The 22,647-nt window shown below is 36.2% G+C and overlaps 4 protein-coding genes across 5 annotated transcripts; 2 read left to right on the top strand and 2 right to left on the bottom strand.

Annotated features, from left to right (window-relative positions):
• On the top strand, positions 172-3,293 carry LOC104706901 (probable glycosyltransferase At3g07620). Of its 2 annotated transcripts, none has more exons than XM_010423140.2 (5): positions 172-463; positions 925-1,679; positions 1,768-1,898; positions 1,980-2,331; positions 2,506-3,293. In XM_010423140.2, exons 2-5 carry the CDS (start codon positions 939-941, stop codon positions 3,172-3,174), a joined length of 1,893 nt encoding a protein of 630 aa, XP_010421442.1. In that variant the 5' UTR covers positions 172-463; positions 925-938; the 3' UTR covers positions 3,175-3,293. The 2 variants fall into 2 exon arrangements, with proteins under 2 accessions (XP_010421442.1, XP_010421440.1); XM_010423138.2 differs by having other exon boundaries at positions 174-463; positions 912-1,679.
• Positions 10,860-11,972, top strand: LOC104706900 (ethylene-responsive transcription factor TINY-like). Its single transcript, XM_010423137.1, has one exon. The coding sequence runs from the start codon at positions 11,046-11,048 to the stop codon at positions 11,721-11,723; it is 678 nt and encodes a 225-aa protein (XP_010421439.1). The 5' UTR covers positions 10,860-11,045; the 3' UTR covers positions 11,724-11,972.
• LOC104709399 lies at positions 15,517-18,162 on the bottom strand. Its single transcript, XM_010426022.1, has 3 exons — positions 17,709-18,162; positions 16,753-17,309; positions 15,517-16,653 (listed from the first exon to the last, which is right to left on the bottom strand). Exons 1-3 carry the CDS (start codon positions 18,160-18,162, stop codon positions 15,517-15,519), a joined length of 2,148 nt encoding a protein of 715 aa, XP_010424324.1.
• Positions 21,055-21,876, bottom strand: LOC104709398. Its single transcript, XM_010426021.1, has 2 exons — positions 21,365-21,876; positions 21,055-21,283 (listed from the first exon to the last, which is right to left on the bottom strand). Exons 1-2 carry the CDS (start codon positions 21,874-21,876, stop codon positions 21,055-21,057), a joined length of 741 nt encoding a protein of 246 aa, XP_010424323.1.

The raw sequence follows: 22,647 nt of genomic DNA, 5'->3' as shown, positions 1-22,647 counted from the left end.
GTCAATGGCATAAACTGTAATTGTACATGATTTTGATCTTTCATTGGATTTACTAAGAATCGTTTCATAACGCATGAAAAGCCAGCAAGATTACACAGACTCGGACAAAAGTACAAAAAAAAAGAAAAGAATCTTTTTGTGACTTCAGAAGAGAAGAAGAAGAAGATACGAACAACAAAGCGTGGCGGCTCTTATTCTCAAATTCCCAAATTACCCTCTCTTTCTTTTCTTTTCTTTTTTTCTTTCTAAATTACCCTAAAAATAATAATAATGAGTTCTTGATTCCAAAAGCGTCCGTTGGGTTTCGCATATTTTACATACACACTAAACAATCGCATAGCAAAGCACCTTGGGTTTGACTTATTGTTTTGTTGGTGAGTCCTTGTGGTGACCATTAACCCGATCAATTCCAAACCATGTCTCTTTTGATCTTCGTTTGACTTGCGATTCGACTTCTCAACCTGTAAGTAACGCTTTTCAAGATCCTCTCTCTGTTTTTTTTTTTTTGGTGAAGCAGAGCATAAACTTGTTTTGTTAAATCATTATGTTAGCTTTCGTATTGCATGCAATGATGTTTTCTAAAGAGATAAAAAGTCAAAATAATGATGATTCTGATGCTAATCAGGAGATATGATTACATATTAGTATTAGTTTTCATTAGAAAAAAAAAAAAAAAAACACAAATTGAAAAAAGTTAGAAGGAAACAAATCTGTGAAACATTGTTTGACGAATTTGCTCTGTAAATTGAGTTTACAATTCTTCTGATGTTTTTTTTTTTAATCAAATTAGAAAAATTGGATTCAAGCGTTGACCATATCAGATTCTGTGATCATATTGAGTTATGGTTGTTGTTGTAACACATGAGATTGGTTCATATGATTTTATATATTGATACTTGTGAGTGTAACAGGGTACTTTTGCAGGGGTTGAATTAAAGATGAGGCGTGAGTTTCCATGGCTATGGAAAGTAGAAACAAGACGGCTTCTATGGCTATTGGGACTCACATTTGCTCTCGTCGTCACTTTTCAATACGTCGAGCTACCGTACGCTATCTCCTCCATCTTCTCTTCCACGAAGATTCCCATTTCAAGAAACTCAACTTCTTCGCTTATAGGAAGCTTACCTCCAGCTATGTCCCCTAGCTTTTCCCAATCCGAGACTGAGGAAGAAGTTGAGGTTGATCAGATTTTTGACAGCACCGGAAACGCCACTGCCCCCGCCTTTTCGCCTACTACAGCTACATCCCCGCCTTTCTTGCCTCCTTTAAAGGAGAACGCAACCGCACCTGCCTCTAATGCAGAGGCCCCGGTTGCATTACCTGGTGTTAACCCTTCTCCGGTAAAGGAAAATGTAACAGCACCTGTGGCTAGTGCAGAGGCCCCGGCTGCATTACCTGGTTTAAACCTGTCTCCGGTAATGGAAAATGCAACCGCGCCTGTGGCTAGTGCAAAGGCCCCGGCTGCATTACCTGGTTTAAACCCTTCTCCGGTAAAGGAAAACACAACAATGCCTACCACTAGTCAGGTACCAGAGAGAAATATAACGAAAACAGATGTTGTCAGATTTGTTCCTGATGTAAAGGAGAAATCGAAAATGCCTGATTCCGGGGTGATGTCAATATCCGAAATGAGCAAGCAGTTGCGTCAAAACCGTATTTCTCATAATCGTCTAGCAAAGGTTTCATCATGATCCTTTTATATTGTGATACATCCTTGAGGAAGTAGTAGTAGCAATTATGTAACATGTTTCATTTTCTTGTTTTCAGAAACCAAAATGGGTTACTAAACCTGACATGGAGCTTTTACAAGCAAAAAACGAGATTGAGAATGCACCAATCGATGACAAAGACCCTCTCCTCTACGCTCCTCTGTATCGCAATGTTTCCATCTTCCAAAAGTGAGTTTTTTTTTTTTTTTCTTTTCTTGTAGCTGCACCAAAGCTAATGATACTGATTTCAGTTGATATTGAAATCCTCAGGAGCTATGAGTTGATGGAGAAGATGTTAAAGGTTTATGTTTACAAAGAAGGAGATAAACCAATAATGCATAGTCCAATACTCCGAGGGATTTATGCATCCGAAGGCTGGTTTATGAAAATCATTGAATCCAACAACAACAAATTTGTCACAAAGGACCCTGCAAAAGCTCATCTTTTCTACCTACCCTTCAGCTCCCGGATGCTCGAGGTTACTCTATATGTCCAAGACTCCCACAGTCACCGCAATCTCATTAAGTATCTAAAAGACTATATAGACTTCATTGCCGTCAAATACCCTTTCTGGAATCGAACTTCCGGTGCGGATCATTTCCTTGCTGCCTGCCATGATTGGGTAAATGTCTTCTCTTCTTTGCTGTGAGAATCTTTTTGTGACATTTTATAACAATGCAACCTTTGAGATTATTTTCCGAAAATTGTATGGTCTTATGTAACATTCTTCTATCAAGTTATAACCTTTAAGAACATTTTATAATAAAGGTATGGTCTCTTTGTGATATTTTTTCAGGCTCCATCAGAGACGCGGACACATATGGCGAAGAGTATAAGGGCGTTGTGCAACTCGGATGTTAAAGAAGGATTTGTCTTTGGAAGGGACACATCTTTACCAGAAACATTCGTTAGAGATCCCAAGAAACCACTAAGTAACATAGGTGGCAAATCCGCGACGAAAAGGCCGATACTTGCTTTCTTTGCTGGGAAACCGGACCACGGGTATCTAAGGCCAATACTACTATCCTACTGGGGTAACAACAAAGATCCTGACTTGAAAATATTCGGGAAACTACCGAGGACTAAAGGAAACAAGAACTACCTTCAGTTCATGAAGACGAGCAAGTACTGCATTTGCGCGAAAGGCTTTGAAGTGAACAGCCCGAGAGTGGTAGAGGCCATTTTCTATGACTGTGTTCCGGTTATCATATCGGATAACTTTGTCCCGCCCTTTTTCGAGGTTTTAAACTGGGAATCATTTGCGGTTTTCGTGCCGGAGAGAGATATACCGAATTTGAAGAAGATTCTAATGTCAATACCGGAACGACGGTATAGATCAATGCAGATGAGGGTGAAGAAAGTTCAGAAGCATTTCCTGTGGCATGTGAAGCCAGAGAAGTATGATATGTTTCACATGATTCTTCATTCGATTTGGTTTAACCGAGTTTTCCAAATTACTGTTTAGAAGTTTGGTTTAAGGAACGATTCAGCTGTGTACATGTTTTTACGAAGAAATTTTTATGAGGAAACTCAGTTTACAAAATACATCAAAACAAAAATCAAATGGCCATAACTTTTTGGACAGTGTAGTCTTCTTTCTTAACTCTTGTCTAAACTGGTACAGCAACCTTTTCTGTTCACTTGTGACATTGACCTGTGAATCCGGATTTGACCGGCTACGATCTGAGTAGAATAAACCGGTATGAAAATAAATTAAGTGGTTTGTATCAATCAGGAGCAATGCATGTGAGAAACAAGGAGCAGAACTGAAGCTGCCATGTTCAGAAAACAATTCTCAATCTCTAGAATTTATCTTCATATGTGTATGAATATTCACAACCATCTTGGGAAAAAAAAAATAAACAGTGGAAGAGGACAATAAATGAAGAAGATGGTGATGTTTGACGTAACCGGAAACATGTTTTGTCTGTCTCTTACATAAAACCTTATCATTTCCAACTTTTCAGTTTTTAACTATTGACTGATTTAGCAATGTAAAATGAAGATAATATATTCAATGGAAAAAAATATAATAGGGTAGTCAAACGTATCCACTAAACTGTAAGGTAAAAAAAAAAAAGAATAATAGAATAGCACTAGCAAACTTCATTTTATTTTGGGGATGTTTCCATCTTCCATAGGCCACTCTCTTCCATATTTTGAAGGTTTTTGATTTATTATTTATAACCCTTCAATGCATTTCAACACTTGACGTACCACATTAATTGGTTCAGGCTGCTTTCATTATTGCATATAAAAATATCTTGACGTACCGAAATAATTTGGCAACAACAAAATTGTACTACTGGATTGTCATTATGAATGATATCAAAAATAGTATGCATGGAAGTATGTGTCATCCGGTGCCCCGTGGTAAGATCTTAAAACTTGGTGGGATGATCAGATCAAGAAGCCTAAAATTAAGTTCATTCTAACATTGTTATCGTATTGGATACCGAAAGTTGTATTCTAAAAGTTAGCAATTATGATATACGCATTACAAAGAGAAATGTGAAAAAAAAAAAAAAAAANAGGTTTTTGATTTATTATTTATAACCCTTCAGTGACATTTCAACACTTGACGTACCATATTAATTGGTTCCGGCTGCTTTCATTATTGCATATAAAAATATCTTGACGTACCGAAATAATTTGGCAACAACAAAAGATGGAATAATGAAAGCTGGATTGTCATTCTGAATGGTATCAAAAATAGTATGCATGGAAGTATATATATATGTCATCCGGTGCCCCGTGGTAAGATCGTAAAACTTGGTGTGATGATAAGATCAAAAAGCCTAAAATTAAGTTCATTCTAACATTGTTATCGTATTGGATACCGAAAGTTGCATTCTAAAAGTTAGCAATTATGATATACGCATTACAAGGATAAATGTGAAAAAAAAAGGTATATATAAATCATCATTGCAGGCAGACTGAAGTTTCAAACACTACTTTTTAGACACTACAGTCAACATGATGTCAAAACTGCTACTTGGTTACATATTGTGAAAGGTGAGGCTCAGTCGTTATCGTTTAAAAAAAAAAAAGACACTCACTGCTCAGAGACCATCCACTTTATTATAATTTTGAAAAGCTATAATCAGTTTGTACAAGATTTAGACAGTGGTGGTCCAAATTTGAATAATTTTGTAGAATCATAAATGACACTGCTCATTGATCTGGACAATTAAGCTGTCTCTATTTTTTGTGTGTGTTTCCTAAACTTTACAAATTATTGATAGTTTATTAGAAATGTTGTATATGCTTACAAACCCGATAACGCTGCAGTGTTGAAACAGAAGTATATAGCACTTCCACTTTATTATAACTGTTTTGTACATCAACCATTTTATTATTGAACAAAATTATATATCATTTGAAAAATCTTTAGTCCTGGTCGAAACCAATCTGATCTATCTCTCTAGATAAATGTGGTTGTTGAATCATCTCTATGTAACCAAACTCGACTTGATCTCTCTATGTAAATAAAGTTGTTGAATTGTTTATCTTTTTTTTTTCATATATATCTAAAATCGAGTATGAAGATAGAGGGAATAGATACCATTCCTCAAATCTTTTACCACTAACTTAACAGATACTTTTAGAAAGAAATAATATCAGACACTACAAACCCCTAACTAGTACAATTTAGTTCTTTGGATTAGAATGATCTCACGTTCTTCTTCCACTCATAAAATCATCGACAAATAAACATCGGTCGGTGAATTCCTGTTCAATATTTTCGACTGACACTGAGCATCGCAATTATTGAGCTGTACTGTTACATCGCAAATATACACAACACATATATTTGCGTGTAAGTTATAGCATGAAATGAATGGGATCCAAACGACAACCCATACGCGCGTTTCGTTGACTACACCTTTATATACCCTCTTAACAAAATCAAAACTTATGGACATGTCTTACATTTCCAAATGTCTCTTGGACCACTATATTTTTTTTTCTTCTAATCAAATCATTCTATCCAATGTTTCTACTTAAATCATTCTATCCAATATTTTCTCCCGTCCACACAAAAATTGCCTTTTTCTCTCTTTTACGTGCTCCTTTTGTAGCACATTATATAATTGCTATGTAAAAACTAAAAAGGAACGATTATATAAGAAGAAGCAAAATTAAATCTATAGCTTTCGTGCCACCTACCCATCTCTAGTTTCTTGATTACTTATTTTTGATGCTCTCGTTTTAGAATTAAGACCCGTGCTTTGAAATTCATTTTATTTATATTGTAATTTTTATATAAAATATAATTTATGTGATTATTTTTAAAAGTTTTTTGGATAAAATATTATGCAATAAAATCATATGCTAAATATGATGGCTTGAAAAAAGACACCTATTTTGTAAGTTTTATATTATTAATGATTTTAGATAAGTACTCGTGCTATAACACTGGTTAAATTTTATTTTATACAAAATTTTGTATATTTTATATTTTAAAATATATTGTATTAGGTTATATATGTGAAGTTATTTCAACAATGTATATTCTACATCATGACTTGAATGTCATTATAAGACATAATTTTGTAAATTTGGTTTTAAAAAAGCGAATTATTATATTCTGAATAATTTAATATATTGTTATACTTTTTGTTTTAATATACTTGGTTTCTTTAAATTATTTCATATTATAGTGACATATTATTGATATTGCTATAACGAATCAATTTAGAGTGTTTATAGTTTCTGTCTTTTATATCAAGTTTCAATATATTAAAAATATTTCAAAATAAATTATTTAAAGTTTATTATACTCCTTCCGTTTCAAAATATAAGATGTTTTGAGTAAAGCACGCAGATTAAAAAATTGCCACTTTCAAAAAGTTTAACCAATCACAAACAAGACTACATAATATAAAGTATTAAACTAATATAAAAGTTATCTAGAAACTTGAAAACATCTTATATTATGAAACAAAAAAACTTCTCTAAACATCTTATATTATGAAACGGAGGGAGTATTATATAAAATTATAAAATTCAACAAAAAATATGAAATTGAATTTAAATATTCAAATTTTGACCCGTTACTCAGTAAAATTTTTAGTTCAATATATATTATTATTAAAGAATATTATTACTAAAGCTTGAATATGTTATAGATTGAACAATTTCTATTTGTTTTTAAAAATTCAACTTATGGTATATCCGGAAATAAAACTATTTTTAATTACACTAAATAATATGATAATTTATTTGTTTCACAAAATAGATTCATATATAAAAATGAGAGGTGAAGTATAATAATAATTAACAAATTAATATGTTAAGTTAGATATCAAAAGATTTTATTTAATAAATAATTTAATAAAGGAAATTAATATGGTAAGTTAGATGATATGATTATTTAGAATATTCTCTTTAACATTTTCGGTATAACCTATTTGTAACTAATTAATCTATTATTAATGTATAACCTATTTGTAACCAACTTATTAAAATTATATAGTATACAAAAAAATGTTGTGTACTTCCGTTTTATTATAAAATGGATTACTTAATACATAATATTTGCAATATCATACTAATAGAAAGAATATTTGCTAGAAAATAAGTAAGAACATTTAAAAAAAAATATATATATATATATATATATATATATAAATAGAAAAGGTAAAAAAGAAAGATTATATATATTGCCCCACTTCAAAAAACTTATTATTTCGTCGTTGTCTCGTTCCCATATTATGTATTGTATGTATTGCCCCCATTTCGAAAAGCTTATTGCGTTGCGTTCTCGTTCCTTACTTTTTTTTGTGATTGCATTATATGTATGATGGAACTCATTATTTGTGGACCGATATATTTGTCGAAAATGGCAATTTTGAACTCTAGTCATTTTAACCATTTCCACTGGAAAATTCTTTTACAAATACTTTTATTAAAAAAAATAAAAAAATAAAGAGAAGAGAAAAGAAGGAGGATGTCATTTATTCTTCTGGAAAAAATTTGAGAAACGATTCTCACAGCAAATAAGACGGATGTCATTTATTCAGTAAAACAGATATTAAAAAATAAATAAAAAAGAAAATTTGTAAAAAATATAATTTTTATTTTTATTTTTTTGAGAATCTTTTACCGTTACTCCATTAAAGATGCCCTTAGTCTTTAACCACCTGTTTGTAACTCAAACATGTTTCAATATGATGTATATGCAAATGCAATGTGTATTAGAGGACGTATATGAAACCGTTAATAGAACAAATATACTCGAATTTTAACAAAAAAAAAATATTAAAACAGCATGTGTGTGAAATTATCATGACTCTGAAGTATATTAGGTCCATGAATAAAAATATTGTATTTGTTCTGTTGATTTACTAGTTAAACACAGTATATATGATTGGTAGCTAATTGGAATACAAGATCAGCTAGCTAGAAAGTTCTCTTTTATCATTAAACAGCTAAAGATCATTTCCCGGAGCTTGATTAAAACCACTTCAATAATTCTTAGAATCTGAACATTTATATCAGATAGCTTGTTTACACTCACCTACCGTTATGATTCAGCTTATCATATACGTCGACAAACTTTAGCGTGTGGTACGGTCGATCGATTGACCCCTAAATATTACTTTATACTAAACCATGCATTGTTATTTAAATGATCAGACAACCAACATTTTTAAGTTCTCTTTCCAAAGAGTACATAACTAAAACCATCAAAATACTAGAATATATTTACATAAGGCTAGTAATCGTTTAGTCGGTTTAGTTAGCCATTCAGCAAAGAAGTACAGACTTACAACTTTGAGAACTCTTGTTCATTTTTTAATAATTGGGATCATATCATCCTTTAGTTTATAATTGTAGGATTAGTAGCAATTTAAAATGCATGTATGCATATAGAAACATGAGGTCAAGGAACACACAACGTCGTTCGTTGGTGCTACTTGAATTAGTATATAGGTTCATTTCCAAATCTGTAACTAACTTTGTCTTATATCATCAGTTTTTTTTTTGTTATTTATTTCGACAGAATTTGTCTTTAATCTCGAGATGTGTATGTTAGACTAGTTCCAAAATATGAAAAAGTTATACTAAAATAAATATCGAATAAGTTGTCACAGTTGGAATCATTCTCAATGCCAACCACTGCCTAGAACAAAGTTTAGAGATTTGATTTTACATGTGTGAAAAACTGTTGATCTTGAACTATTTGATTTCGGATTCTTACTTCTCAGTCTAACCCTCCTACACAAGGATAACATGATTAACTTTTTTGGTGTGTGGATATTCTATAATTAGAATATTATAAACAAAATATTAATTATAAACCACCTAAAATTGTATAGTCTCGATTAAGTAGTTTAAGCTTTTTAGACGTTGAATGTCTAACGGTTTATACTAGAATCAAAACCTTAATGATTATTAAAAGGAAATTAGAGATATCTCATTGACTAAAAAACATACTATTAACAATTCTTGGGTTAGACCATTACACGATGCAGTAAAGACTTAAGAAAAGTTAAGACTTTGCGGCTTAATTAACAATCTTGAATCCAAATTTTCAACTTAAAATTCTTCTGAATTATCTTTATAACTAGATGAATATATCTTATGCGTTTTATTCAAAAAAAAAAGAATATCTTATGCGTATGCATATACAAACACATATATGCTTTTATATAAAATAAGTTTTTAAGTACGACAAGATAATGTTTCTGTAGTGACAAGCATGATGATGCACACGATAAGAAATGATTCAACAGTATATATGTTGAAAACTTTTAAATAAACCAGAAAACAGTTGACACACCATTTTCAACGTAAAGAAGACAATTCGTTAAAATTATTATATAAAAAAAAAAGTCACGATCATGTATATTACATTGAATATTTAATATTTAATAAGTCGGCATTTAACAAAATAATATATCTCGTTATATGTAGAAGGGACTTTGAGATATAATTAATATACTATATCTTTTATTCTAAAGAGAACATTCATTTGCTTTGAGGAAATAGAAGGAAACAATTGGTTGCATAATAGATCCTATCAACCTTCCACATAATTCCATTAGTCTGCCTTACTTTGTAAAACTCTCTAACTAAACACAAAACTGTATTGTGTTATACCTATTTCCAAATCCTCAAGTAATATAATGCAATAGTTATTTTTTAATTTGAGCTTATTTAATGTCTTTAATTAACATGTGTTGCAAACACAGATTATAATCAGTATGTATATTTAAATGATATAACAACATCTAGTCAGAAAACACCAAAAAAATTGTTTTGATAAACAACATTTAAATTGTTTTACCAATACATATTAAATCAATTATGAAACAGTTTCTTTATTTTGGTATGGTGTATGTGAATTTTTTCATGATGGTTAAAATTTTGTGGATTTGCTATATTTCAAAATTTAAATACATAATTTACACATCGTGTTGAGTTTTTATTTGTTTAATTTTTTTCAAGGTTTAGTATATGTTATGAAGTATGTATTTTAGCAACAAAAAAAAAATCATAAATATGAGCATTTTTAAGTGTTCAAAAATAGCAAATCTGTAAAATTTAAGTACTTTTTTGTTTTGGAGTTTTGTGATTATTATGTAGACACTCTTTTTAACTAGCTACAAGGTTTCCACTAATGGATCAGTTTCATTTTATTAATATTCGATTACTAATTAATACTTACGTATATCATGTCAGTCAAACCCATGATTTATTTTAATCATAATTTTACACACTCTAATTCTAATTGATTAGATGACATAATAACAAAAGTAGAATCACATTTTCAAAATGTCAAAATTAAACTTATACCATTCATAAATCATAACGACATATAATACTATCTCTTTCTGTTACTCACTTATATTCTGTTTATTAGCAAACATAACAAATTGTAAAACAAAAAAATACACATTTCACAATAGTAGAAATACAAACTAGGAGAAAAAAACATAGCAATCATTCATGATTAATAGAAAAATATGTACGGGTCTTTTAAGAGCATCAAATCAAAGTTTAGCCCGTGGGTCCTCATTTGCTTTTACTTACTATAGACTCAGTGCAATATTTGTCCCATATCTCCCTTTACCCCTACGACCCTACCATACCCCAAAACAATTGTTGCATATAAATAAGGGAGTGATTGAGAAATGCAGACAAATACCCATCAAACTCTGTCTCTCACTTTCCTTCATTAACTCATTCCCCAAAATAATACCATTATATCACATTCCCAAACTTTTCTCTACACCTTGTTCCCAAAACGAAAAGAAAAATTATAATGGTTAGTGTGACATTGGTGTTTTTGGTATAAAGCTCTTCTTTATAAAGTAGATCATCAATATGATAGCTTCAAAGACTACCACTCCCAAGACTAGCTTAGCGAGTCAAGAGAGCAAGGAGGAGAAAAATAAATCGGTTAGAGATTCCGGTAAGTATCCGGTTTACCGGGGAGTCCGAAAGAGGAACTGGGGGAAATGGGTGTCGGAGATACGCGAGCCGAGGAAAAAATCACGTATATGGCTCGGAACGTTTCCTTCCCCGGAGATGGCGGCGCGTGCACACGACGTAGCTGCTCTTAGCATCAAAGGAGCCTCCGCTATACTCAACTTCCCTGACCTAGCCGGCTCTTTCCCGAGACCTAGCTCCCTCAGCCCTCGTGACATCCAAGCCGCAGCTCTCAAAGCCGCTCACATGGAGATCATGACGACGACGACAACGTCACAGTCTTCATCTTCTTCTTTTTTTACGTTTTCGTCTTCACAGTCTTCTTCTTCGCTTGAGTCTCTCGTGTCTTCCTCTGGGACGGGCTTAGAGGAGCTAGGGGAGATCGTAGAGCTGCCGAGTTTGGGATCGAGTTACGATGGTTCGACTCAGCTAGGTAAAGATTTTATATTCTCTGACTCGACGACAGACTTATGGGTTTATCCACCGCTTTGGTCAGAAGGTGATTATGAGATGGTTCCTTCTGCATTATTATCACAAGATTGGGATCTTCAAGGACTGTACAATAATTATTAAGTCATAATAATCATATTAATATACTAGTAAATGCTGTGTTTAATTACTTTTTAATGAACCCTTTATTTTGTGGGGTGAGTTTAGGGTTATTAGTCTTTGATTTTTTTTTCATTTTTTTTTTCAATCTCTGTGTGTGTGTGAGAGAGAGCTCCATATATGAATACTTGTACATAATTCTCATAACATGTTTTTATTTTTATTTTAAATCAGTGTGTGTAAATTTGAAAAATAAAGAATATTGGACTAGTAGCCAACGGACGCCACTTACCTTTTTTTATATTTTGAATTAATGTACATTATTGATCAATCAATACTTTGATCTTCTGATTAAGCATAAATTAATCTGACCAATTGTTTAGTTTTTGCCTTTATTTTTCTTTTCCACTATCAGTTATTGGATTTTGATATTTGTTGCTAATATTATTAAGATAAATATCCAACAGCTTGAATAATTTTGCCATTCAAGTATTATTGTATTAACCAAACAATGACTTTTACTCATTACATTTCCTTTTGCGACCCAATAGTATTGCAAAAGAATCTCTTCTTTCCTGTCTTTCGAGCACTATGATCTAGAAAATGTAATATATTGTAATACAAGTTGCTCAGTTTGATTAGAAAATACGTGTAAACAATACTGTAATGAATGGTTGAAAATGGAAACCATTGTTTTCTTTGTAAGTCTTACGTCTCTTTTCTTTTCGTTGTTTGAAAAAAATGACATAAGCCTTTAATGATTATTGTAATTAGAATCCGTCACTATCCTTTAAATTTTCTTGAGTAGACATATATTGAAAGAAGAATCTGTTGATATGACTATCGATAGTTAGGATTAACGTCATAAACTAATGCAATATGTTAACATAATACAGTCCTAATTGATAATTAAATGGTGATTGATATTTGATACACACATGTCTATTAATATAATCAACAACAACAAAAAAATAAGAGAGGCGAGATTTTATTTGGTTTACGTGTACATTAGACTTCTAGAAAACATATATATATTTTAAATTATAATCAAAATCGTAAACGTTTACGAGTAATTGTTCGTTTGTATGTATATATCTCTATATATAAAAAGGTCACCGAGCACCAAAAAATCAGGCAAACATTACGCCCAAAAAATATCATCAAGCAAACAGTGATAACTAAAATGCAGTAGAATAAGTTCGAATATCTCGGAATAAAAATTAGGCAAAAACTTTCGAAGACAGAACCAACTTTTTTGACAAACTTTTTTTATTTTTAGTTTTTTACCTTACCTTTTTCTTTTCTTGCTTGCCATTTCAAGGATGCTCTCAATTATTGTCTTTGTGAAAGATATTGGATAGTGGAGTCCGATATAGTAAGGGAAAGTATATACTATGTGCAAAACCTTAATTTTATATGTTAATGTCCCGACAAAACAATGGTAAAGTTTTAGCTTTATCAAAGAAGTTATAAAAAGCTGATATTTTATTGTTGGGAAATATTGTAATAACGTCCAGGTAATAGATGATTCAAAGATTAACTAACTTGAATAATGCAGAATTTCAAAGCCACTTTTTGTATTATTGATTGTAGGTTAACTATAGTTTTTTTTTTGTAGGCCATAGGAGACAATAGTCTCCTACAATTTATTCAAACAAAATAAAATTACACACGTACATGTCTAGGAACTGCCGTTCCATTAGAGTTCTCAAAATACACCAAAATCCTAACGTTCGGACAAACATCCAAATAATGAAAACCCAGCGATAACGAAAACGCATAGTTTGCTAATCCATCTGCCAGACGATTAGCCTCCCTATATACATGAGAAATTCGAAATGTCCAGTTCTTTGAAAGAAAGCCATAGCACAAGCGTATTAGGAACGACAGCGGGTGAGAGTCACTTATCCCTGTCTTTAAAAAACCCACAACAACCTCAGAATCCACTTCCAACTCAACATAACTCAACTGACACTCCCATGCCAGTACAAGACCATAATACACACCCAATAATTCGGCCAAAGACGCTGAACATATACCGATATTCAGTGCAAAACCACGACACCACCGGCCATTACTATCCCGTAACACTCCTCCCGCAGTAGCCAGTCCCGGTTTGCCTCGAGACGCACAATCAGTGTTAATCTTACCCCACCCCTCACTCGGTCGAATCCAAGAGATTAAGTGCTCAATCCTCCCAGTCTCCCTCCCATTAGTATTCATCTTTTGGTTGGCTTGATACACCTCCAGCGCTAGCTCCTTAATAAATCGTACTCGGTCCCGACATTTGCCATTTACCCCAAAAATATTACCACATCGCCATTTCCAGCCCCACCACACAGCCATGGCAAACACTGTGGAGCATGGACAACCTCCAGTCACATATGCATCTCCCAAGTTCTCATAAACCCACTCAAGTAACGAACTCATGAAGAAGGAAGCCCTTTTCCACCTCGGGATAAACCTGCTCCAGACGCCAGACATGGCAGGGCAATCCCGCATTGTATGTATGATTGATTCTTCGCCACTATTGCATACCTGACAAACTCCATTTGCACAAAGATGTCTGCGGAAACGCTCCATATTAGTCATTAGCACTTGGTGAACACCCAGCCAAAGGAACACTCGCACTCTCTCCGGGGCAACAACATGCCAAACAAGACTATACAACATCCCCAAATCCAGTCGTGGTGTAGTATCTCTTTTCAGAAAGCGATAAGCCGACTGCACTGTAAACCGCCCATCTGAACTCTCACCCCAAAACAGCCTATTTGTAGCCCCTGTGATAGTATCCACAACTATTGCAGCAAGGCGTAAACTAATATCAACCGGGACATAAGGCGTAAGCTGTGACATCAACCAACCTGTCCCCTGTCTCCAAACATCACAAACTCGTAAAGAATCAACACTAGTAGGTAAAGGGGTTATTACACACTCACCCAACGGAGTTGGAGAAAGCCACTTGTCTATCCAAAACCGAACTGTCTGCCCATCACCCAAAACCCAAGTCAGCCCCGGGACCAACACTTCTCTTATTCCCATTGTTATACTACGCCAAGTCGAGGATCAAGTACTTTTACGAACAAGCCAGGAATGATCGTGTATCGCCTTCACCTTATACTTACTATTCAACACTCTAGCCCACAAAGAAGTCTTATCATTTAGCAGCCTCCAACCAATCTTTGCGAGCAAAGCTTTATTCATGTCTTTGGCCGATCTGATACCCAATCCTCCATCTCATTTTGGCAAACAGACCGTCTTCCAAGCCAGTAGATGTTGCTTCCTCTTCTCCGCAGTATCTCCCCATAGAAAAGATCTGGAGATTCGATCAAGTGCATCCAGAGACGCCTTCAGCAGAGAAATGGTACTCATAGTATGAACAGGGATCGATTGCAGAACAAGTTTTGTCAAAATCATCCGACCTGCCACACTCAACGTACGGCCTTTCCATCCCGCCAAGCGTGTAGCCACCCTATCAAGAACATCTCCAAAGGTGGCTTTATTAAATATTTTCTGTAACACATGCATACCTAAGTATTTTCCCAAATCACGTGTAGAACTGATCCCACTCTCCTCACTAATCGATCTCTCCAAGTCACAGTGGACATTATTAGAAAAAAAGATCTTAGACTTCTCTAAGCTTACTTTCTGTCCTGAAGCTCTACAAAATCTCTCTAAAACCTTTTGTATAACACGAATCTGGGACACTGAAGCTTCCGAAAACAGTATCAGATCATTTGCGAAACAAATATGAGATAGCTTCGGTCCTCCCCGGGAAAGACTGATAGGCTTCCACTCACCTGCCCTAACTGATGTATCAATATGGTGATACAACCTCTCCATAAAGCACAAACAGATAGGGAGACAGAGGATCACCCTGGCGCAACCCTCTCAAAGGTGTGAAGGGATCAGTCTTCTCTCCATTCCACAAAACTGTCATCAACTGCCCTGTAACGCACTGCATAATCCATGCTATCCAAGTAGACGAGAAACCAGCAACATGAAGGGTATCCTCAAGGAAATCCCATCTAACCCGATCGTAGGCCTTTTCTAAATCTAGTTTCAACAACATCCACCCTTTACGACTCTGCTTTCGTCGCATTGAATGAACTGCTTCCTGCACTACAACAATATTATCAGCACTGAGTCTTCCAGGAATGAAACTTGACTGTGTTGGTCCAGTAAGCTGAGGCATCACCTCCTTCAATCTCAGAACCATAGTTTTAGTAATCACTTTAAACAAGACATTACATAAACTGATCGGTCTGAACTGTGAGATCTTCTCAGGTTTGCCCACTTTAGGAATCAAAACTACCAAAGCATCATTAGTTCCACACGGTAGAGTACCAGTTTCAAAGAACTGCAGAAAAAAACTGCTCACCGAGTCCCCAACAGTTGTCCAACAATCCTGATAAAATACTGGCTGGAAGCCATCCGGTTCGGGAGCTTTAAACCTGCCCATTCCCTTTATTGACTTCTCTACTTCAAGCCGCATAAAAGGTTTATTCAGACTAGACTGCTTCGCTCGGGTTAATGTAGTAAAACCCGCAGGTGGCAAAGAGTCGACAACCTCATCCACATCCTGCATATAATACAACATTTTATAGTAACTCACCACTAAACCCTCTAGATCCTTCAAATCTGAAATCCAAATCCCCTCATCATTCTTCAACATCTCGATTCGATTCCTTCGCCTCCTAATGATTGTTGAAATGTGAAAGTAACGCGTATTACGGTCTCCAAACACAATCCACGTCTCTCTAGATTTCTGGAACCATATTAATTCCTCTTGTGCAAGAGCCACTTCAAATTCTTGCAACAAACTATCCTCCTTAGCCAACAAATCATCCGTCTGGCTAATATCGAGTAGATCGTGGACATCCTGAATCACCTGAACCAACTGTTCTTCCCGCCTCTGAACATCACCAAAAACTTCTTTATTCCACCGTTTCAGCTGAACCCGCAAGCCATTAAGTGCTTATGGAGTGGACAGGCTACGATCCCAAGATTTCTGGAGTATCTCCTTGAAGCTTGGATGACTTAACGAGGCTACCTCAAATCTAAAAGGTCTCCTCCTCGGATCACTCTTCACCTCTAGACACAACTGGACATAAAGAGGAGCGTGATCAGATGAAAGAAAAGGAAGGTGAATGACCGAAGCCTCTTGCCATTTCAGTCTGGTGTGGGCACAGCAGAGTACCCGATCCAACCTCTTTGCGATAAAAGTATTCACGACACGTCCTCTCTTCCATGTAAAATTATTCCCCTTGAACTCCATGTCAATAAGAGATAGTTCATTTATCCAATGACCAAAAGCCAACGAGTCCTGAGACAATCGTCCACTACCTCTTGTTCGCTCATCAGTTCTTACAATAGTATTGAAATTACCGCCAACAACAACCGGCTCCGTGATCTCCTGAATGATATCTTTCAACTGACCCCACAGTCCACTTCTCCTACTGACCGAGGGATCCGCATAAACGGCAATGAAATGCAACACATCAGTACCGTCAACAATTCTAGCATGAATATGTTGATCGGAGCAGTCCAAAACCGGCACATCTCCTATCCTTGTTCTCCACAATAGCCACAAACCACCAAGTTGACCCACTGCATCCACACAAAATACATTCTCAAACCCCAAACCCTGACATATCTGCTGTGCTTTATCTCCCCTTGCTTCAAAATGTATCGGATTGATTTCCTAAAATTAGGTTTATTTGCCTCCCGTAAAATAAACAATTAATCATTATGATTACACAAAACTCCCGAACCTGAATCACCGGGGAAACCCGTTAAGCAACAGTAACAGCCGCCGCCATTTCCGACAGAGCAATTTGCATATCCTCCTCGTGGTTCCCTTCGACCTCATCTTTCCCCGAACCATCATGTGTCTCTTCTGAAACCCTCTTCGCATCAATCCTCGCCGTCCCCGGATTCGAGACCCGTTGATTGACCAAAATCCGCCTTGGCCGCCAAAAGTCACCGGTTCCGATCTCAAACGTTTACCCGATGCAGACAGTGTAACATCTTCCCCACATGGACCAAAGACCAGACCCCTCGTCGGCTTATTGGATTTAGTTTGTGACTTAGGCCCACTAAACTTCTGTCCAATTCTCGGCCCATTATTCAAACCAGACTTTACAGGCGCAGTCCGTTTCTGTTGAAAAGGCCCTTGAACATCCTCTCTTTGAATCTCAAAATTCCCACCAAAAATCTTTTCTTGTCCTTGCACCACATTCTTATCATTTTCGGAGGTTTCCATAATATTCTCATTTTCCTTGTCCTCTCTGTTACGAACAACAACTTCCCTTCTTTCCTGAGATTCCATATTATTCCCCAACCCACCAAATCTATTCGATATGGCAACGTTCTCAAAAACCTGCTTTACCAGGATTTCCCGAAGACTACGATCTTTACTTCCCACCGGACTCGCCCCCGATGAACTTTGCTTTGTAGTCATCTATCGGACTTTCCTTCCTCCTCTACCAACCACCGTGAATCCGTCCTCCACCGCGACATCTCCACCCGACACTGTAGTGACCCTCACTAAGGACAGAAATCCCAAATAAAAGTTCGGAGAAATGGCCCAGATAAGACTTAAAGAGGAAGAGGAAGAAAAACAAAGAAGAAAGGCTGAAGGAAGTCCGAGGAAAAATGCACGAGTTGGAGAATGGCCATGCCAAGACCGAAGTGGCTGGATGTACGATCGAGACCTTAAGACAGATCGGGACTTGGCGGTTTATGCGGAAAATTGCGTATGCGGAAGAGACAGTCTAGTACCAAGAAAGACAGTATGCTCCGAGAAGTGCCAGAAGGGACGGGAAGAACCGAAGGGAGAAAAGACCGAGAGTTATCCGAGAAAAGATCGAGGGAGTCTGGAGGAAACGAACGCAGTCCGGACCGAGACCGACCCATGGTCGAGAGGTGGCCGATGGTACAATGTACCGTGTACCATGTACCGTACAGACGTACGTGGAACGAGCGGACGTACTAGGCGAACACCGAGTGGACAAGGTTGTGTCCTGGACAGGAAGCGAGAGTAGGAAGGAACCCACTAAGGAGGGTGAATTAAATATTAAAAAGTGGAGTTAGTGGAGTCTCCACTAAGTGATTAATTAATTTCAAAATTAACCTAAGTGGAATTTTCCACTAAAAGTTAATTTAATCAAATGGAAGTGAGTGGGAGACAAGAGAAAATTCTCTTGGACAAGTGTTGTGCTCACTTAACAAGTGTACACACATGCAAATTGGTGGTTTTGATGATGGAAACTCATCTAGCATGCATTGGGTCATGTTGTCGCCCACTTTCTCTATATAAAGACCTCCACTCTCTCTCATTCCGCCAAAAATTCTAAAGGGAGAAGAAGAGAAAGAGAGAAAGGAGAGGAAGAGAGAAAGAAGAGAGAAAGGAGAGAAGTGTTGCGGCCAAAGTAAGAAAGTCGAGAAGAAGACGTTGTTGGACGCAAGAAGGGAAGTTGTCTGATCCGTGGTGCAGTGAAGTCCGACCATCATCAGCTGTATCAGGGTGAGTTATGTGATAATTGTGTGTGGAGTGCTGCATTGATCTTTAGATCCTTGCACATACTCATTTTCTTGTTGCATTTAGACTAGATTCATGTTAGAATCAGTTTAAATTGATGCATGCGAAATATGGTAGGATTCATGCTAAATTCATATTTAAATGCACATAGAATTTGAGATAGGAATCACCATGCGAAAATGAACTTGGATGCATTTTAAAGTAAGTTGGACTTGCTTAAAATTTGGACAAAAGGGTTTGCATGCATGGTTGAGCTTGAAGGATTTTACTTGCAATATTTCATGCTTAAAATCGGTTGCATGCATGATTAAATTGGTGAAGTTTATTTGCAATTTTTATTGCATAATTTTGGTTGAGGTTAACTTGCATGCGTAAATGGACTTAAAGGATTTAAAGGGTTAAATCGCTTAAAAATTGGCTTGCATGCGTAAATGGACTTAAAGGATTTAAATGGGTTAAATCGCTTAAAATTGGTTTGCATGCATAATTGAACTTGTTGCATTAAGTTGCTTAAAGTGGTTGCATGCTTGTAGGAAAATCTAAGTTGCATGAATTGTCATTCTTGTTGCTTGTTGATTGTTGCATGTTCTCTTGCTTGATTTTCTTGCTTGTTATGCTTGATTTTCTTGCTTGAGTTGTTGGTGTATTTTAGCTAAGTCTCTCGAATTTGTTTCTTAAGTCGTAGCTAGAATAGTGTAGTCGATCTTCTGTTCCAAATGTTGTTTGTCTCGCGAGAGTTCCCGATGACCACTCGCGCGGGATAATGTCACGGCTAGCTAGCTACTAGCGTGACCGCTACATGACGATGTAGCATTTGTGTGGGCTCATGCTGGTTACCTTTGTGGTTTCAGGATAGGAAATGTTGTGGAACGGAACAGATTATCGAGGGCCCATAGGTGAAAGAGTCTAGAGTATTTCAAGTATTCCTTGTAGTATTCTAGATGTCTTGTTTGTTTGGTGGAAGAGTCTAGAGTATTTCAAGTGTTCCTTGTTTTATTCTAGTCGTCTTTGCGAGTTGTGTAAGAGTTAAGAGTCTAAAGTGGTCAAGTAATCCTTGTTCCCTTTAGTCGTCTTTTTCTGCGAATAGCGAGTGTAGATCGTCTGAGTTGAGTCGTGTCGTTCTAACCTCTCTCGCTTGTTTGTTGTTTATAGCTTCCGCTATTGTTTCTATTGCGTTGCTTTGATTGCTTGTTGGCTTGTTTGCCTTGCGTGTTTCCTTTGCCTGTTGGGGTAGTCGGGTTGGGGAAGTAGAATCCTGTTTAGGAAAGGGGTGCCCAGGCTCACGGAGTAATCTTAGATTACTCATGATATTATTTTGTCTTGTAGGAAGCCTAAGTGAGTCTAGAGCTGGAGCAAACATTAGGGTACCAGATAGGGTTTTCTGTGTTCTTTGTAAAACCCTTTATTTTCCTAAATGATATGTGTAAAATTATCCGACTATCTATGTATATTGCTTTGATGACTTGTTTTCAATATAATGAATTATTAAAGTAATTTATTCGGTTTTCGGGAAAACATGACAAGTTGCAAATGGTACTCAGCCTTGTCCGGGTCAACACAACGCGCGTAGGACGCAAGGGTTGCAAAGCCTAAGCGAACCTCGACCGTGGGCAGAGTCGCGTCCAGGAGGACTGGTTGGGAACCTGCAGCTTCCATCCCTCGACCGGACCACCAGGGTGCGGTTCCCACACATGTGGCGTCTCGGTGCCGTCCGTGGTCCTGTCCGGCCGTACGGCGGTTCGGGGGCGTTACAGACACAATAACCACATGCACTTGCACCACCATCAGCTCACGCTCCTGAACTGCTTGAGCTCAATTATGAACCAAATGCCCATACATCCCACACCTAGAGCAAATGGCAGATAGACCTTCATAAGAGACAAAATACCGTTCACCGTTCACCATCACAGTACCTTTCAGAGGCCGCTTCAAGTTCACTTCCACACAAACCCGTGCAAAACGAGCCCTCTCAACATTCAAAGTATTAAGATAAAATTTAAGTGGCTTACCAAACCCTTTGGCAATAGACATCAAAATTGACCTGTGATAAAAATGAACCGGCAGGTTAGACAATCAGATCCACACTGGAGTTGTAACAATCTCATCTCGAAGGGGATCAAACTCAGGCGTCCAAGCTTGCGTCAAAAGATAACTTCCAAACACTCGCCAAGGCCCACCTGTGAGTGCAGCCATGTACTCGGCTTCAACATCAAAACGGATCATAAAGAAGTTTCGAGGAAGATCTAACATGGCCATTTTTCCCACCGGCTTCCACATCTCTCTCAGTCTTTTACTCAACACCGAGACGGAAACATTGCGCCTTAACATTTTGACAATCATGCAGTTTTTCCACAAACCATACATCGCCTCTAAGACTTCATATCCTATCGTGACTACTGGCTCACCATCCTCGCCATTCGGAAACTCCAAACACACTCTTTCAGTCACAAAAGCATCATCCAACACCTCCTCTGGACGGGGCATCCCAACCGAGTTGCTCCCCATCAAGTTTCTCACCCTGACCCTCTGCCCATCAGGTGGATCTCCCGGAGGTCGAGCCCTTTCTCCAAGATCCATCATGGTTGCATCCTGATCCCCCATCGCCAAAACCCTAGTTTCGCTCTCGTTGTCCATTAATGTACTTCTTTTTTTGTTAAAATAGGTTAACTATAGTTTAGAAGTCGACCCGCGCAAACACGCGAGCTTAATACAATATGATTTAGTTGCTTTGTTTTGTTTAAATTATTAAGTATTCGTTTTTATAAGAGTTTTCATTTTTGAAGATTCAAGATGGTGGAATTTCAAAAATATCTCTTTTGGAAATATTGTTGAAGTTTAATTTAAGTAGTTTACAAGTTCAGTTCAAATTTAAATACGTATATCTCTAAAAAATTACATTTCTCTTATTCATTAACTATCTAAGTAATGGTCATTGAATACTCTATTTAAGTAGTAGTTTAGAAACTTAATTAACAAAATTAATAGTCATTACGATATAATCTATATGTAAGATGATAGTTCTTAATCATAAAACACACAAAAGTAAAAAATATCCATTGATAACATGTATTAACATAATGTAATCTTCCTAAGAAGAGAGAAAAACTCTCATTATATATATAATCCTCAATAAAATATGATGTATCAGGCATTTCAAATATATTATATATATATACAAATATATCCATTTGATATGATTAATTGTAATATATTATATTAGTCCTTCTTATTTCACTCTTTCACTTTATTAGTCGTTCAAATTCAATCACCAACATCATACTATATTTAAAATGTGTATTAGAGACTCCTATGACTTGAATCCAAAACTTGCAATACTTTGAATAGTCTTAAGACTTGAAAGGATTTTGTAAGACTATTACTAAAAAGGGAATACTTCCAGATTTG

Source organism: Camelina sativa, chromosome 8 (assembly GCF_000633955.1).
Source record: "Camelina sativa cultivar DH55 chromosome 8, Cs, whole genome shotgun sequence".
NCBI lineage: Eukaryota > Viridiplantae > Streptophyta > Magnoliopsida > Brassicales > Brassicaceae > Camelina > Camelina sativa.
This window is presented reverse-complemented; position numbering and strand designations above follow the sequence as displayed.

What these genes read in the sequence shown, in the direction of transcription:
- LOC104706900 (XM_010423137.1), top strand. Translation starts at nt 11,046, where the DNA reads ATGATAGCTTCAAAGACTACCACTCCCAAGACTAGCTTAGCGAGTCAA.
- LOC104709399 (XM_010426022.1), bottom strand. Translation starts at nt 18,162, where the DNA reads ATGACTACAAAGCAAAGTTCATCGGGGGCGAGTCCGGTGGGAAGTAAA. An exon ending in TGTTACACTGTCTGCATCGG is followed by an intron (nt 17,310 to 17,708) that starts GTAAACGTTTGA and finishes GTGTGGATGCAG; the next exon opens with TGGGTCAACTTGGTGGTTTG. An exon ending in GGAGACCTTTTAGATTTGAG is followed by an intron (nt 16,654 to 16,752) that starts GTAGCCTCGTTA and finishes TTGCGGGTTCAG; the next exon opens with CTGAAACGGTGGAATAAAGA.
- LOC104706901 (XM_010423140.2), top strand. Translation starts at nt 939, where the DNA reads ATGAGGCGTGAGTTTCCATGGCTATGGAAAGTAGAAACAAGACGGCTT. An exon ending in CTCATAATCGTCTAGCAAAG is followed by an intron (nt 1,680 to 1,767) that starts GTTTCATCATGA and finishes TCTTGTTTTCAG; the next exon opens with AAACCAAAATGGGTTACTAA. An exon ending in AATGTTTCCATCTTCCAAAA is followed by an intron (nt 1,899 to 1,979) that starts GTGAGTTTTTTT and finishes TGAAATCCTCAG; the next exon opens with GAGCTATGAGTTGATGGAGA.
- LOC104709398 (XM_010426021.1), bottom strand. Translation starts at nt 21,876, where the DNA reads ATGGACAACGAGAGCGAAACTAGGGTTTTGGCGATGGGGGATCAGGAT. An exon ending in ACGCAAGCTTGGACGCCTGA is followed by an intron (nt 21,284 to 21,364) that starts GTTTGATCCCCT and finishes TTTTTATCACAG; the next exon opens with GTCAATTTTGATGTCTATTG.